The 15,735-nt window shown below is 42.8% G+C and overlaps 1 protein-coding gene across 6 annotated transcripts in view; it reads left to right on the plus strand.

Annotated features, from left to right (window-relative positions):
* The first annotated feature begins 13,560 nt into the window (after positions 1-13,560).
* The window catches only part of tle2a (TLE family member 2, transcriptional corepressor a), a 35,096-nt gene continuing 32,921 nt past the window's right edge, over positions 13,561-15,735 (plus strand). For 3 of the 6 annotated variants that reach the window (XM_012920184.2, XM_076880017.1, XM_012920186.2), the window contains exon 1: positions 13,561-14,139. In XM_012920184.2, coding sequence (XP_012775638.1) covers positions 14,116-14,139 — 24 coding nt within the window. In that variant the 5' untranslated portion in view covers positions 13,561-14,115. The remainder of the gene's footprint in view (positions 14,140-15,735) is intronic. The other 3 variants (XM_012920185.2, XM_012920187.2, XM_012920188.2) reach the window with 1 other exon arrangement.

Here is a 15,735-nt window from a genome sequence, read left to right on the forward strand (position 1 = left end):
ACACCGCCCGGGCAACAAAGGAGTGGCTCCGTAAGAAGCATTTGAAAGTCCTGGAGTGGCCTAGCCAGTCTCCAGACCTCAACCCCATAGAAAATCTGTGGCGGGAGTTGAAAGTCCGTGTTGCTCGGCGACAGCCCCAAAACATCACTGCTCTCGAGAAGATCTGCATGGAGGAATGGGCCAAAATACCAGCTACTGTGTGTGCAAACCTGGTAAAGACCTATAGTAAACGTTTGACCTCTGTTATTGCCAACAAAGGTTATGTTACAAAGTATTGAGTTGTATTTTTGTTATTGACCAAATACTTATTTTCCACCCTGATTTACGAATAAATTCTTTACAAATCCTACCATGTGGATTCATGGATTTTTTTTTCACATTCTGTCTCTCACAGTTGAAGTGTACCTCTGGTGCAAATTACTGACCTCTGTCATCATTTTAAGTGGGGGAACTTGCACAATCGGTGGCTGACTAAATACTTTTTTGCCCCACTGTATAGTGGTATCATGTTTCTTATTTGATGCACTGCTCTGTAACGAACAGTTGCCCATTACTTGTCCAAGGATAGGACTCTAAAGCCATTGTTGTACTAATGATTAAATGAACTTTTTGACCTCTTGTCAAATATTTGCATGTGAAGCACATATGTCTGCGATCTGACTTTGACCAGTATCGTATCCTGGCTCCAAGCACTGCTTGGAAAGCCCACTGAGTCTCTCAGTTAAAGACCATAGAATGGATCAAGGAATGAGCATCCATATAGAGTCGTGAAGTTGTTGCTGAACAGCATGCTTTTAGTCATCACCTTTTTTTGCCCCATCAAAGCTCTTGAAACAAAGTGTCCAAGAGAAATAAGTGAGTAAAGGAATTACTGAGGCCTGTCTTACTGCTTAACGGTCAGATGAACATATAGTAAGCAGGAACATTTAATGCATTATTTGTGACTCTTGCAATCTTAGCTGCAGTCTGGACAGCTGAGTGAGACTTTTGGTTTGAGAAAAGCCTTCTAAAGTCTCCAGACTAATTTAAATTTTCTGGAGATCAGCCTCACACTGGCTGAGGAAAGCCTGCATAGCTTCACTGAAACCGCTTCATTCTAACTAGCAGTGGCCTGCTGGGAAGAAAAAAGTAGTAAAGAGAGGGTAGTGAGGCAGGAGGAACTTTTGGCTGTAGCAGAGGTGGTCGTAAACAGTCTGAGGAGGTATCTAAAGCTCTCTCCCATGCAGCTTCCAGTCTCCAGTGTCTTGGCATTTGCATGTTGCTTTGGACACTAGTTCTGTGCTCAGGGGCCCGGCTGCAGGGGCCTCGCTGGATAATGGCACATTTCTTTCAGGCAGCTCAGAGAGAGTCAGAAGGAGAGAGAGCAGAAGCAGCTTATCTGGCTGCTGGCCATCCTCGCCACTACCACCAGTGACCCTGATGAGGGATTTATATATTTAAACACACACACTGCTTTACTTGCTTTGACCATGGGCTTCATGTCCCTCCACCTCAACTCTGCAAGTCATGCAAGACTTTGTAGATTTATGGTTGAGGGGAAAACGTGTCCCACTGTGGAATAGTAGTGACACAGAGAGGTAAACAAACCTTGCCATGTGTGACACGGCCTGCGTTGGGAAACAGCCCAAGGTTCTGTTTCAGACTCAAATGATGTCATTGCAAATGGAAGTGCACGATGTAGTCGAGGCCACATATATTCATCTCTTAGTATTAATGCACAAGAAGGTTAATCCGGAAAGGTGTAGTTCTGTTTCTGTCACATGTTTACACAGGAAAAATATGCGAATATACAGTAACAGACTGTAAAAGACTCTACAGAGACCACCCATCTCATCAGCCAAGAGCCATGAGTCTGTTTTATAGTTTTGTTATGCCGTGCTGGAGTTTCCAGATTTAGATTCCAGAGAGATGTGTACTATCTTTTGGAAACTTAGAGCAGATACAGGCGTCAGTGCACTGTATTTGTGGATTGAACCCCACAGTAAGGCCAAGACATACAGTTCAAACTCTCTAACTCAGCATTTGCACAGTGTCGAGATGGTAATTCACAATTCTCGTATTTCTTAAATAACACTTTAACAGCATTTTTTGGGAATGAAAACTAAACGTTCTGACCAGTTGTTAAATCAGTACACAGACAGTCACCTCAATGGGGTTAGGAGGTGTTGTATATCATGCAGAGCTTGTCATTTAATACTGCGACTCTAACTTGGGTCTGTCATAAAGAGCCAAATATGAAATCAACAGCTTCGCAAGATTTTTTCCCCTCTTTCTATTGGACTGTGTTCAAGATTACATGATCTCTTCAAACAGCAGGACCAGAAGGAGAAAGCAGAATGAGGATGTTCTACATATACACGAGTATTTGACTTCTGACTCTTGAAAAAGATTTCACTCTCGCTATGAATAACATTAAGTCAGTTTTTCCTCTCTGTAGACTGTCAGAAAAATGATCTTCAATCATTCCAACTGTCTTTTCTCTTCCTCTGTAGCCGCAGTGCACGTAGCTGTAGAAAAGAAAAAAGGACCACAAGGGGAAACTGGAGGCTCGGGTCTGCTTAACTATACAAGTTGCCTTCCTGTGCCAGAAATCTGCAGATCAAGAACAAACAGTGAATAAAAGAAGGGAAAATGTTAATGTAGTTAATGCCAGCCAAGACGGAGAAGGAAAGACTGGTTCATATTCTTAAATTCAACAATCTTCTGGAGAAAGGAAAGTGCTGGCAGATATTACTAGGAGGTGTAAAGAAAGAAAGTTCCTTTTGTCTCAGAAGGTAAAACTGATAAAGAAAAACCTACAGTCTGGCCTGAGACATTAAGGATTATGTTCTTTTAAAGATAGGGTAGGTAAAGTATGTAATACTGGAAGCTTTTTCTTTAAAGTGAGTTTGAAGTGCTGTTTTTCTTTTGTATGAATTAAAAAAAATCCTCAAACAGCCCTTATGCTAAAGCATTTAATGACTGTTAAATGACTTTTTCTTTTCATGGGTAGGTTTACTGTTGTTTGCATATTTCCATACTATTTACAAAATTTCCAATTTGTGCAGACTTTACACAAAAATTCCAAGAAAAAGACGATGCTTTTTTATTCTTAGTTACTATAATCTGAATTTACTTATTCTGATATGTAAAATGTACAAATAGCTTGTGGGATACAGTATATAGAAGCCAAAATCCTTTAATGGTTACAGCTTTCTTATTATTTTTTCTTTATTACGGCTTTTAATTTCAGACCCATTTAGTTTCCACTACCTCTCTAATGCTTAAAAACTCCATCAGCACCAACCTTGTGAGATTTGACATTTAACACACACTTAATCACAGAAGGTGCCAACAAAGGGTAACTGTTTCAACAACATTAAAATTAAAGTCTTTTTCCTTTTTAGCAGTCTGTATGTTTTGTGGCTCATGTTGACACGGGAACTTTTCCAGGAGGTCACTATTATGCTTTTGAAACATCAAAGTAAAAAAAAAGACTTTAGTTTGTTTCAAAGTCAAAATTAATTGCAGTATGTAGCAGCATAAGCAGTTGCAAAAGCAGCCTACGTGGCTACAAGTGGTAATTACACAATTTTGGTGCAGTAAATTTTGCCGGGGACCAAGTTTAGGCAGTGAAGGTCACTCAAACACATCCTGTCAGTTCCTCTTTCAGCAACCACAAAATCATCATCTTTAGTATATAGTAGTAATTTTAACTTCCACAGCAACAGGCAATTTAATAATATATGAACCTCAAGCAAAAATGTTTCGTTTTATATTACTTTACTTTGTAAAAAGTCCTTGAAAGAAACTGCCTCCTTCGGGCTGTGTGCAGTGACCGAGATCCTTGGTAGGAGACGACGACTGACCTTCTTGGCCCCAGGTTACTCCACACTTGTCACAACTGTGAAAGGGAAGCAGGAGAATTGGTTATTATCATGGATCCCGATAACAGCTGTGGGAAAAACAATGCCAGCAATTCCCTGCAAAGCTGAAAAAGCCCAGGCTGGGGTGGAACCATTACTGGTCAGTGATCTGTCAGTGCTGTGGTTAGACCTGATCCCAACCAACTAAATGTGGGACAAAGAGCTTGTTTGTGTGGAACAGTATGGGAAATGTTGCTAATTCAGTAAGGTGGCCTGAAATTTTGACCAAAAATCTAAACAAACTATGGTTATGGTTCAGCATGTGAAGCACAAATATACAGCATTTTATGTGCAAGTAACTTTTATAAAAAGAAGCTGAAGGTTGTTCAGTAATCTTCTCACACTCATGAATGTCCTTCTTTTTTGGTTTCTTCTTTGTTTGGAATGACTGTTAAAAAAAATTAAAGGTTATTTGTGCTGTTCAGTCTAATTGTCACTTTCGCATTTCACTGTGGATGCATCTCCACACACACTTCTGTTTTTGAGGGTTTCTTATGAGAAGCACATCATTTGATGTTATTCTTCTTTTAGGTGCAAAACTGAAATGTTAATAGTAATTAAGCCAAAGTACACTAAGAACTAATTTCAGCCTTTTCAGTATTTATTGTAGCATTTTCTTTATTTGCGGTAGTTTCCATCATATTCTGTAAAAATCTGCACAGCTTGTAACTTTGTGGTGACTTGCAGTATTTCCTGTTGAGTGTAGAACACGCAGCAAAATAAAGGAAGACATGTTAACCTGCACTTGACCCATAATGACAGTCTTCCCAGCCTCCTCCACACTGTTTTCTAAAGCCAGACTTTAGAAAAGTGTCTCTTCTGCAGTGCTGACTTTTCAGTTCTGCAGCCAATCAAAATGCGAGACATCATCTCAGTAGTAAGACAGAAACACAGAGGATCAACATGTCAGTCCTTTATTATCTGGTTCAACTGTTGCAACCTAATTACAAATTAGTTTGAAATTCAGCTTCAGTTTCAAATATGAACGGGCAGCTGCTCAAGAATCCCAAGCTTGTTCTGTAAGACCAGGAGTGGGGAGAGGTATCCACCAATCAGTGCAGATGGGAGGAGTTTAGTAATCAGGAGATTAAATAATGCTGGGTTTAGAATTAGTTAACCTAACCCCACTAACTACATATCTTTGGACTGTTGGAGGAAGCCGGAGTACCCAGAGAAAACCTATGCAAACTTCACAAAGAAAAGCCCGGCCTGATGATCGAGTTGACCACCATGCCACTGCTGCCCCACCCCAAAGTCAGACCATGCACACACAAAAACAAAAGTTAAGAGCCCTATCTCAGACACTACAGGTCTTAGATAGCATGTTGAATGTTAAACTTCACAACAGTATAATTAGATATGGATTAAACAAGTATTGCATGTTTGGAAGGGTTAACAGGAAAAAGCGTCTTCATTCTGAAAAATGGCTGCACGGTTTAAGTTTGCAAAGCTGCATCTAAACAAACCACAAGACTTCTGGAACTATGTCCTGTTGGACTGTAATGCACAGCACCACATTTGGAAAAAATCAACCAAAACAGCACAAACACACCTCATACCATCCACCAAGCAGATCATGGAGCTGTTTGCATCCATTTGATAGCTAAAGCTATACCAAATTGAAGGGTGGCATGGGGTAGCACATGCCCCCTTCAAATAATTTTTTCAAACAACTTGGCTGCCGATCACATCTTTCTTCATGGTTGGTTATAAAGCTCTAAAGCTGTGAACTGGGATGTTGTGTTTTTCTCTGTGTTGCACAGTATACAGCCAAATACTGCTGTAATGCTTAGAATAGCTTTTATGAGGGCAAATACTGATTTTAAAACATGTGGCTGTTATCTTACTTCATGTGACTGGCTTACTTCTGTTTGGATTTGTAGCTGCATAACTGTTAATAGCTTAAATTTATCTGTATTTTTAAATAAAGCTTGTGGTTTGTAAGGGAACAAAGCATGTAAGAGAATTTTAAAATCTATACAGCACAAGCTGAGAACATTGATTTGTTTGAGAGCAAATACACTTAAATGATTGTTACAAATACTTTAAAACTGATAATCTCGACTGTAAGCTTTTAATAGCTAAAAATGTTGATCATTGTTGTATTAATGTAAAAAACGTAATCAATATAACATTGGCTTATAAGACAAGTTACAAAAGTGTTCTGATACCTTTTTGTGATTGCCAGTGAAGCCCCCCAATTTAGAAATTCCTAGAATCGCCCCTGAACCATCCGGCTGAAACGCTGTAGTGGGATCTTTGTAGAAAGCCCGCAAACCTCAACAACTGAAAAATGGGCCAAAATTCTTCCACAAAAAGGTCAATCACTTACATTTACAAAAATAAGTGTGAAGCACCTGGCAGGCAAACATATACCTACATCAGTACACCGCAGTGTGAACTTCTGTTTGGCTCATTCCTGAGCGGAACAACAGAGCTACACGCAGCACGGGATTCACTGTGTAATGGTGACACCGTGTGGTGAAAGTTCTTCACTGCAGTTTGGGACAGGATAGTGGCGTCTTGGCACGCGACAGTATTTAGCGTCAGTTTCCACTCACTGATGAAGGTTTTCAACGTCTGAGACGGACAAGCGCAGTGAAACTGGCGATTAGAAACGCCCAGCAGAGCTTCTGATGGGTATGCAGTCTGTCAGCGTGTCTGTGTCCGCCTGGTGAGCTCCTGGATTTAGTGGAAAATGCTGCCCAGCGGGTAACCTTGACCTTACCCCTGGGGGAAAAGCAGGTTGTACGAGGTCAAAGGATTCATAGTCCGCAGTGCTGCTATTACAAACCCCCAGTGAACATATGAAGCTATATGAGGTATGACAGACAGCGTAGACAATGATTTATTCATTTATACCGTCCTGGAATGACACATAAATAAGATACAGTATACAATGTAGCCTACGGTACTGCATATGCCGCTGATTGCATTACTTATAGATTACAGCAGGTGGCAGCATAATGCAATGTGGTAGCTTGTTCGTTGCACGTCTAAGTACAAATTCACAAAATACATATTAGGAGTTTGATATATTTGTGTTGTTGTTTTTAAAAAGAAAAGCTCTATGTTTAATCTTTTATTTAAACGAACCCTGATATCTACAGGACCACAGTTAAGCTGTAACTGTGTGCTTTTTCTTTTAAAATGTTTTTCATGCATAAATGTGAGGTACTCAAATTATTTATTAGTTTTTTGTTGATAAGGAGAGTCGTGTTGTTATAGACACATTTTGGAGACAAATTCTATCAACTCAACAGGATTTTGTTTTCTAGTTTATGTAAGTTTTCTTCCTGTGGAAATTTTTTTTTATAAATATACAAATTATGACCCGATCTGCACTCTCCACTTTCACAGCACTCAGTTACAGCGGAAACCTGTGGCAGTGGCTGCATACTTCTCACAGGAGAGCATCCCACCGCTGTGTGAGATGAGTGACAGCGCACGCAGAGTGCTGTCAGTAGCATTTGCAAGTCAATGCTCAGATTTAACCTCTCCACTCTCCCTCCCTTCCTGCATTCAAAATCAAACTCTGAAAAGATGCTCTTTTCTCACTCGCTCCTTAAAAAAATGAAAAGAAAGAAAAAGAAAATGTGGGAATATGAACCATCGCATTGACCTTGTCTCGAAATTTCTCTGGCACGTATGAAGTTATCTTTTTGCAATGGGGGTCTATGAGGAAACCCCTCTAAGACGCTTCCTTGCCTCATCGTTACCTCTGAGTACACAATGCCATTTCAGATTTCATGGCCAAATTGTGCAAGCAGCTACACCGCCAGACATTTGGAAAGTCAAAAGGAGATCTTATTCGGCTTCACCGTCATACAAATCACTCCATTGTTCTGTTTTATAAAGAAAAAAAATGCCAGTGAAAAGGAGAGGAGTGCATTCCATCTTCCCGAGGCTACAACAGGTCATGATGAAAATGCCGTCCTATTTACAAATGGAACAATTTAGCAAATATCAAAGGAAAAGATTGCTCTGTATTGATCTCATCAGCATTATGGTATGTGGGCAAAAGACTGCGGGAGACTTTTGAGCAGGGACACAATGTTATGCCGAAACACTGGAATTCCTCAGTTCTAAGATACACATGCCTGTGGGCATAAATGTGTCAGCGCCTGTTTTATGTGCGCATATGTGTGTATGTGTGGGTGTCACACAGAGTATTTATTTGTATCCGCCTGCAACGAGGAGAGAAGGTGTGTGTGTGTGTGTGTGTGTGTGTGTGTGTGTGTGTGTGTGTGTGTGTGTGTGTGTGTGAGTGAAGCTGCTGCTGATGTGGGTCATTACCCCCTTCTTTTCCCCGGGGGGCTATACAGCAGGAGCGGACAGAAGGGGAGGAGTTGGATTGAGGGTTTGGGGGCAGGGGTGGGGGTGGGGATGGGAAACATGGAGGGTGTTGTGGAGGGGATGAGAAGGAGGTAGAGGATGAGATTGTGTGTTGGGGAGGAGGGGTCCCAAAGGAGTAGAGACCAATAAATCACAGGGCCGTCTCTGCGCTGACACCCAGCTTGTCTGATGAGGGACAGAAAGAAGGGTAGGGGGGTGGGGGTCAAAGTAAGGCAGCGGGGAGGGGTGAGGGAGAGTGGGGCGGGGGGGGGGGGGGGGGGGGGCATTGTGACAACACTGTGGCCTTGTCTTCCTGTCACTCAAGCCAATGCAAGGCAGGAGCCGTTCTCTATACCAAACTAAAGGAACTGATGAAATTAGGGAGAGGGGGTGAGGCTGGGAAACCTAAAGTTTGACCCACGCAGGGCACCTTAATCTAAGATCATCCATCCCCTTTGCTGCTGTGTTGGAGAAAGTTGAGATGAACAAACTCTTCTTATTTGCCTACATTCTTACAGGACAATGGTGTTTATTCGAGGGCTTAAAAGCTGCTTTCGGCTACTCCCTGATTCATAAGAGGTCAGAGAGCGGGTAGCTCCACATGTTTGATTTGGCAGATTTTATTGATGCCCTTCCTGACACGACCCCAAAGGGATTTGTGTCTCCACCCAGGATCAAACTGGGGATCTTTTTCTGCTTAGGTGAATGTGTAAACCGCTACATTATGGAGACGTGTTTAATGTTTGAATCAAGCAATTTCAGATCTCAGAACATTTAGAAGAAAGTGGAATTTAACTTGTTACACAGCGTCCGTGTTATGGATGGGCCTCCGTAAGTTACACTAATTCATTTTGGTCATGAAAACCATAAACAACCATACTGGCGATAAGTTATTGCATTGCAACCTCAGTTTAATTATTCGGTTCACAGCAGTTTAGTGTTTCTGCCACAACTGTTGTGCCCAGCATGACCAAAGAGGACATTAAGCAGATCAGCCTATGCAGGTCAGACTTTGGGAAGTACCCCTCATGTGTCTTTTCAAACTTAAAAAGAGATCACACCTCAGCTTGTGCATTTGGTTTCAAAGCCTGACCTTACTCGAAAACTGCAAAACACATGGGGGATATTGTGCGTTCACAGTCAACTTGCCCTAGTATGTGTGGTAAGTTCACTGATCCACATCTGCAGATAGATAGATAGATAGATAGATAGATAGATAGATAGATAGATAGATAGATAGATAGATAGATAGATAGATAGATAGATAGATAGATAGATAGATAGATAGATAGAGTAACAGGATAAACAATAAAAATAATAATGTCTAATAAAAAAAACAGTTAAAGTGTCACAAAAGCATCTTGAGAGCTTTATAGTGTATAGCAAATATTTTAACCCCAAATGTGGGGAAAATACAGAAAATACAAAATAAAAATGTATCTCGTATCTTCACACCATAGGCATTTGCCTTCAGATGACCCCAAAGATAAAAGTCTAAGGGGGTCAGATCGGGAGACCTTGGGGGCCATTCAACTGGCCCACGATGACCAATCCACTTTCCAGGAAACTGTTCCTCTAGGAATGCTCGGACCTGGCACCCATAATGTGGTGGTGCACCATCCTGCTGGAAAAACTCAGGGAACGTGCCAGCTTCAGTGCATAAAGAGGGAAACACATCATCATGTAGCAATTTCAAATATCCAGTGGCCTTGACGTTTGCATTGATGAAGGATGGACCCACTATCGTTGTACCCCATATACCACACCAAACCATCACTTTTGTTGTTCCAACAGTCTTGGAGGGATCCATCCAATGTGGGTTAGTGTCAGACCAATAGCGGTGGTTTTGTTTGTTAACTTCACCATTCACATAAAAGTTTGCCTCATCACTGAACAAAATCTTCTGCGTGAACTGAGGGTCCTGTTCCAATTTTTGTTTTGCCCATTCTGCAAATTCTGTGCGCCGCTTTGGGTCATCCTCGTTGAGATGGTGCAGTAGCTGGAGTTTGTAAGGGTGCCATTTGTGAGTAGCTAATATCCGCCGAAGGGACGTTCGACTAGTGCCACTCTCCAGTGACATGCGGCGAGTGCTACGCTGTGGGCTCTTGCTGAATGAAGCTAGGACAGCCACTGATGTTTCTTCATTAGTGACAGTTTTCTTGCGTCCACATTTTGGCAAATCCAACACTGAACCAGTTTCACGAAACTTAGCAAGCAGTTTGCTGACTGTAGCATGGGAGATGGGTGGTCTCGTAGGGTGTCTTGCATTGAAATCTGCTGCAATGACCCGGTTACTGCGTTCACCAGATATCAACACAATTTCGATCTGCTCCTCACGTTAACCTCTTCAACATGTCAATGGCTGTGAACAAAGAGAAACTTGTAAATAACTCATGAAAGAATAAAGTTATGTTGAAACCAAGCACACCATTGTTTTTCTTGTGACATTACCAATAAGTTTGATGTGTCACATGGCCCTCTTCCTATTGAAAAAAACAAAAGTTGTATCCAAGATGGCCGACTTCTAAATGGCCACCATGGTCACCACCCGTCTTGAGGAGTTTGCCCCCTCACATAGACTAATGTGCCACAAACAGGACTTTAATATCACCAACCATTCCCATGTTATTACGGTGTATCCATATAAATGGTCCACCCTGTATTTTGAAGGCCTATCTCTGAAACCGTCAATGCTTTACATAGTTGGCTATATTTTCTGTATTAGCTTGAGTACTCTGAAGTGATGTCAGGTCATCTAGACTTTTTCCTTTCATCACTGCTATCCTTTCTTGACTTTCTGAGAACATGTAGCAGCTTGCATTTTTATTTCTGGATGCAGTATCACTGTATAATAACACAAATTCTCATGTCTAGGGATAAAACATCCAGACAGGTGAAGGTTATTGATCCAAGCAAAGCAGCAATAACCACTCTCATCACGCTGCCCGCCGGAAACAAAACATACAACGGTCCATCGTCTCAACAGGATGTCTGTTCGGTAGGCTTTGTCCGTTGTTATTGGGGCATCATTTAGTATGAATATCAGTCACAGTTTGACACTGATATTGCTGCTGGCAACCACAAGGAATGAAGCTGTCTCTAAAGAATAGTGAGAAGCGAACTTGTTTTCATCGCCACTCCCTCCTGATGTTTTGCTGCTCGGTGATACTTTATGCATAACCAGCGTCTTGGCCTTCGCTCCTGTTTTCTTTTCTTAGCAAAGCAGCCCTACTCCCTTGGGAACTTTCCACCGTCCCCCCCGAGACAGGTGTGTGCGGTCATTATGTGTTTGCTTAAACTCGGCACACATGAGTCTGATAGACCTCTCTTAACAACCTCACATAATTGAGGTAAAACCGAAAGGTCCCGTGACGTTGCGACCACGGCTTCCTCTCCTTTTTGTAGAGCTTTTTTTTTTTATGTCCCTTTGCTCCGAGCGGTTGAGTATAAGGGCACTGTGGACGGAGTGTGTTTAATCACTGGAGCTCAGCCAACACACACACACACACACCTAGAGCACTCCTTCACCTGACCTGCCAATAGCAATAATATGTGTCCTTCACTTATCATTTTCTATCATCTATATTATTATGCCCCGCCAGCACAACATAGCCTCATACATCCCATGAACCCTCCCACCTGCCTTCTTCCCTATGCCCCCAACACACACGCACACGCACGTGCACACACAACAAGAAACATCTCCCTGTGCAGCAGCAGACTGCAAAGCACTGCATTCCTCATGACTTTTTTTTTCTAATAAATGTGATCCCAGAATCCGGGAGGGAGACCAGTGCTGTGCATTAAAATTCATGGGAAAAAATGGCAATAAAATCTTTCTTTCTCTCTCTCTCTTCCCTTCTTTCTTTCCTTCCCTCTCTACTCTCCCTACTTGCTCCCCTTCGCCCTTCTCTCTTTTTTCATTCCCTTACTTGTCTGCTCAACACATGCACGCACACGCAAAACCCACATGCACAAGCGACACACACACACACACTCATTTTTTTTCATCACCCGGTGCTCTCTCTCTCTCTCTCTCTCTTGTTCAATCTCCTAACCCTCCTACTGGCTCGTCTTTCTCAGCATCCCCCCTGCTGTCCTTCATCCTTTATTCTCTTCCTCCTCCCTCCCTCCCTACCCCCCTCTGCCTTTTTCTCTCTGTCTCTTTCTCACACACATATATATTCTCACACAAACAGACACACGCACACACTCTCACACACCCATCTATATTTTCCAGCTCCACCTCTGGCAGGTTGTGATTTCCACTGTCAGAAATTGCTTTTTCAATATCTCTCTCTCTAATTATGAGCCCAGCTAAAGGGGTCATGCCACCAGAATACCAATTTTTCCACCATTTCTCCCTTCTCCTCCAGAATAATTCTCCTTTTCCAGGTAACAACAAAGTGCACGTCAAAAGAATAGCCTTGTGAGTGTTGCACCATCATCACTGTTGCATTTATGTGGTTTTCAGATGCCTTACTTTTAATGTGTTTTGCCAGTTCTCTGTGGTCAAGCTTATTTTTTTCTCATCTACAAATGACTAAAATGATGCAAACATTAGTGCAAAGTCTATTTATTTCCACACTGACGAGGATGAAAGGCGGGGTGAGGGGTGTGTAAGTTTTTTTTCTCGAATGCATTGCCGAGTTTGTGGGGAGAAAAAGGAAAACCACTGAGTCTTGATACAGCAACCACACAACTCCTCGCCTTCTCAGTCACTAGACGAAGCCAGGAAAGGGTTAACCTGACGGAGCGGTTGTAGCCCCGCTTGATTGACGCGTGGAGCATTGTGCTAGCTATCCCCTCCAATCGGCAAACGGTCGCCACACCCCACGTGGGTGTTCTCCATACTCATTGGCTCGTTTTACCAGTGTTTACCGTGCCGAGGCCGAGCCCCACGTGGAGATTTCATTCAATCACTGAACAATTCCTCAGAATCCCTTCTTTCTAAATACATTTTGGACTTTTTTATAAAATTAAAAAATTCCCAGTTGTGCGGATACGTCTTTATTTCCGACGCTGGATGCGAGTAAAGCTGGTTACAGTGCATCCCTAACAAGACACATGCTAAGGTTTCTTGGCAAATATCATCAGGCTGTTTGAAGAACAGCATTGTGTAAATGCTCTGATTTGCCCTCTATTTATATCCTGCATAGACTATATGTGCAATATTTCATTCTGTTAAAAGAACAATAGAAAATCTTAAGGCTGATAATTGTGAAGCAAACCGTGTCTTAAGGTTCTCCCCCAGCCCCCCCTTCCTCAAAGAAAGCTACTCATATGTAATGTCCCATTGAGGATCAGAGCAAGGGGGAGTGAGAGAAGTGAGGGACTGGGAGTGTTGTGTGAAAAGAGTGCAGGCCAACGAGCGAGACAAAAGAGGCTGCGGCTGCATTCAGTGTGCTGGTGGTGTGTCCGTCTCCGAAGCCACAAGCGAACCACATTTCCCCCTTCCTTCTCTGGCGTTTTACGCTACAGACGGCGAATATATATATTTATATATATATTTATCGAAGAGGAGGGAAACAATTTGCCTCAGTGTAATTGCTGGAAGCGTGAAGTTGAGGACTTGGAGGAGAGCTTCCTTGGACCGGGTGTTTCTCCCTCTCCTCCTCTCCCCGTCCTTACTACTCGTCGAGCGCGGTGCGGTGTGGGGTTGGAGATATAACCCAGAACAAAGGAGTCTTGAAGCGAGGAATGAGCGAGTCGAGGCTAGCTTCGCTATTATCTTTGAAATCCGGCCAAATGCCTCTGTGAGACCAACAATAGTACATCGACTGCTCGTATTTTTCGACGAAGCTTTGGGCACCGAAAAGGGGGGAAAAGGACAAAAAAATAAATAAACGCAAAGACTCACAAGTCGGCGGCTACAATGTTTCCCCAGAACCGACCACCGGTAAGTAAGCTAGCTACTATGTAACCACGCGCTTATTGAGATTATTGTATCAGACTGAGTAGCAGTTAAATTCAGTGTGATTGAAACATTTTTTGAACCTCAACGAGAAAGTGCGAGTCAAAATTGCTTGTCTTTTGTCCTCAGTGTGTATTTCCGGGGACTCTCTTGTATGGAAAGTGTGATTCTCCTCAGGCTCTTCTCTAGAACATATATTATTTGCCTTCGTTGCTAACGCTGGGTGTAGGCTTTGTCTTATGAAGGTCAGGAAGATTGTTGTCAGTAAGGCAAAGCCCCACTCACACAACGTCCAACTTTACCCACTGCCTTTGTGTGTAAATCTCGTGTCCTTGGTGGCCACCACCAGAAACGCAGAGCCTCCCATCTCCACACTATTGTGGACTTGACCCAGATGATGAAGTGTGTGTGTTTGTTTCTGCTTTCCTCGTGAACCATGAGGGGGGGAAGTGAGTCAGCTTGGCATGTCACCTTCCCTTAATGGCCTGCCCTTCTCAAGTGCCACTCATTGTTTTTACAAATTCGGCTTTTGCTTTTTTTCCCTCCCATCATATCAAGTGATTCATCGCCCTGATTTACCGATGTGATGCTGGAAACTATAAACCCTTTTCAAGAAGATAACTGCTAGTGCCAAACGATCTCAGTAACAGCACGTGGGCTCAAAGAAAAATAAAATAAACGAAAAGAGAAAATGACAAGGTGTTTGTGTTTTGAGATAGATTTCTGCAAGGTTAGGACAGGAAATCTGTGCTGCATGGGTTTAATTTGCTTTAGTGGAGTTTATGTGGAGAGCTTTTGAGCAGGCTGAAATACATAAACACTGGTCCTCCAGCTGTGTGAAGTATCAATTAAGACCTGCTCATTTGCCTAACCCTCCTCTACATCCCTCAGTCATGCCACCCTGCACCCCACCCCTGACAGTGTTTTGACATTCACGTCCCTCGTATTGAAAAGTTCATGGGAATGTGTGTGTACGCCATTGTAATTAACGTTTCACAAATCCAGTCAAGCAGGTGGAGACTAGAAAGACATCGTTTGGATTTTTGTGGGTTTGCCATTGTGTCTATTTCAGCATTTCAACCTATACTTCCTTGTAGGAAAGACTGCATTATTGGAGCCCCCGTCCCAAACATACAGCACATGCAGAAAGATTACACACTAGCAGCAGCTGTGCTTGTAGTATAGCTGAGTGCAGGAAGGCAGGGCAGGAGGCAGACTGTGGGTCTGTGGTTTGCACTGTAAACCCAATCCCTCTCATCCAGCCTCTCCTCACTGTGTTCCTGTGAGAGCTAAGAAACCACATCTTAATGTATGGGCAGGCGTCCCAGGGTGAGAGTAGCAGACTGTGGCGGGTCTGGGTGGGATGTTTAGGACAGCGGTCCCTTTTGATTTGAACTCTCCACAGAGCTTAACGGTACCATGTGAGGCAGCCGTCATAAGGAAGTCTACGGCCATCAGCGGCTCTTGTTTGCACCTCGGAGTGAAGGGCCACTCAACCCAGCAAACTGTTTAATCTCGGAAATGCTAGGCTGGCAGTAACCTGTCATCACTGGATATTGGTGTGCTCTGAAGGAAGTGACC

The sequence above is a fragment of the Maylandia zebra genome, linkage group LG23 (assembly GCF_041146795.1).
Source record: "Maylandia zebra isolate NMK-2024a linkage group LG23, Mzebra_GT3a, whole genome shotgun sequence".
In the NCBI taxonomy this organism is placed as follows: domain Eukaryota; kingdom Metazoa; phylum Chordata; class Actinopteri; order Cichliformes; family Cichlidae; genus Maylandia; species Maylandia zebra.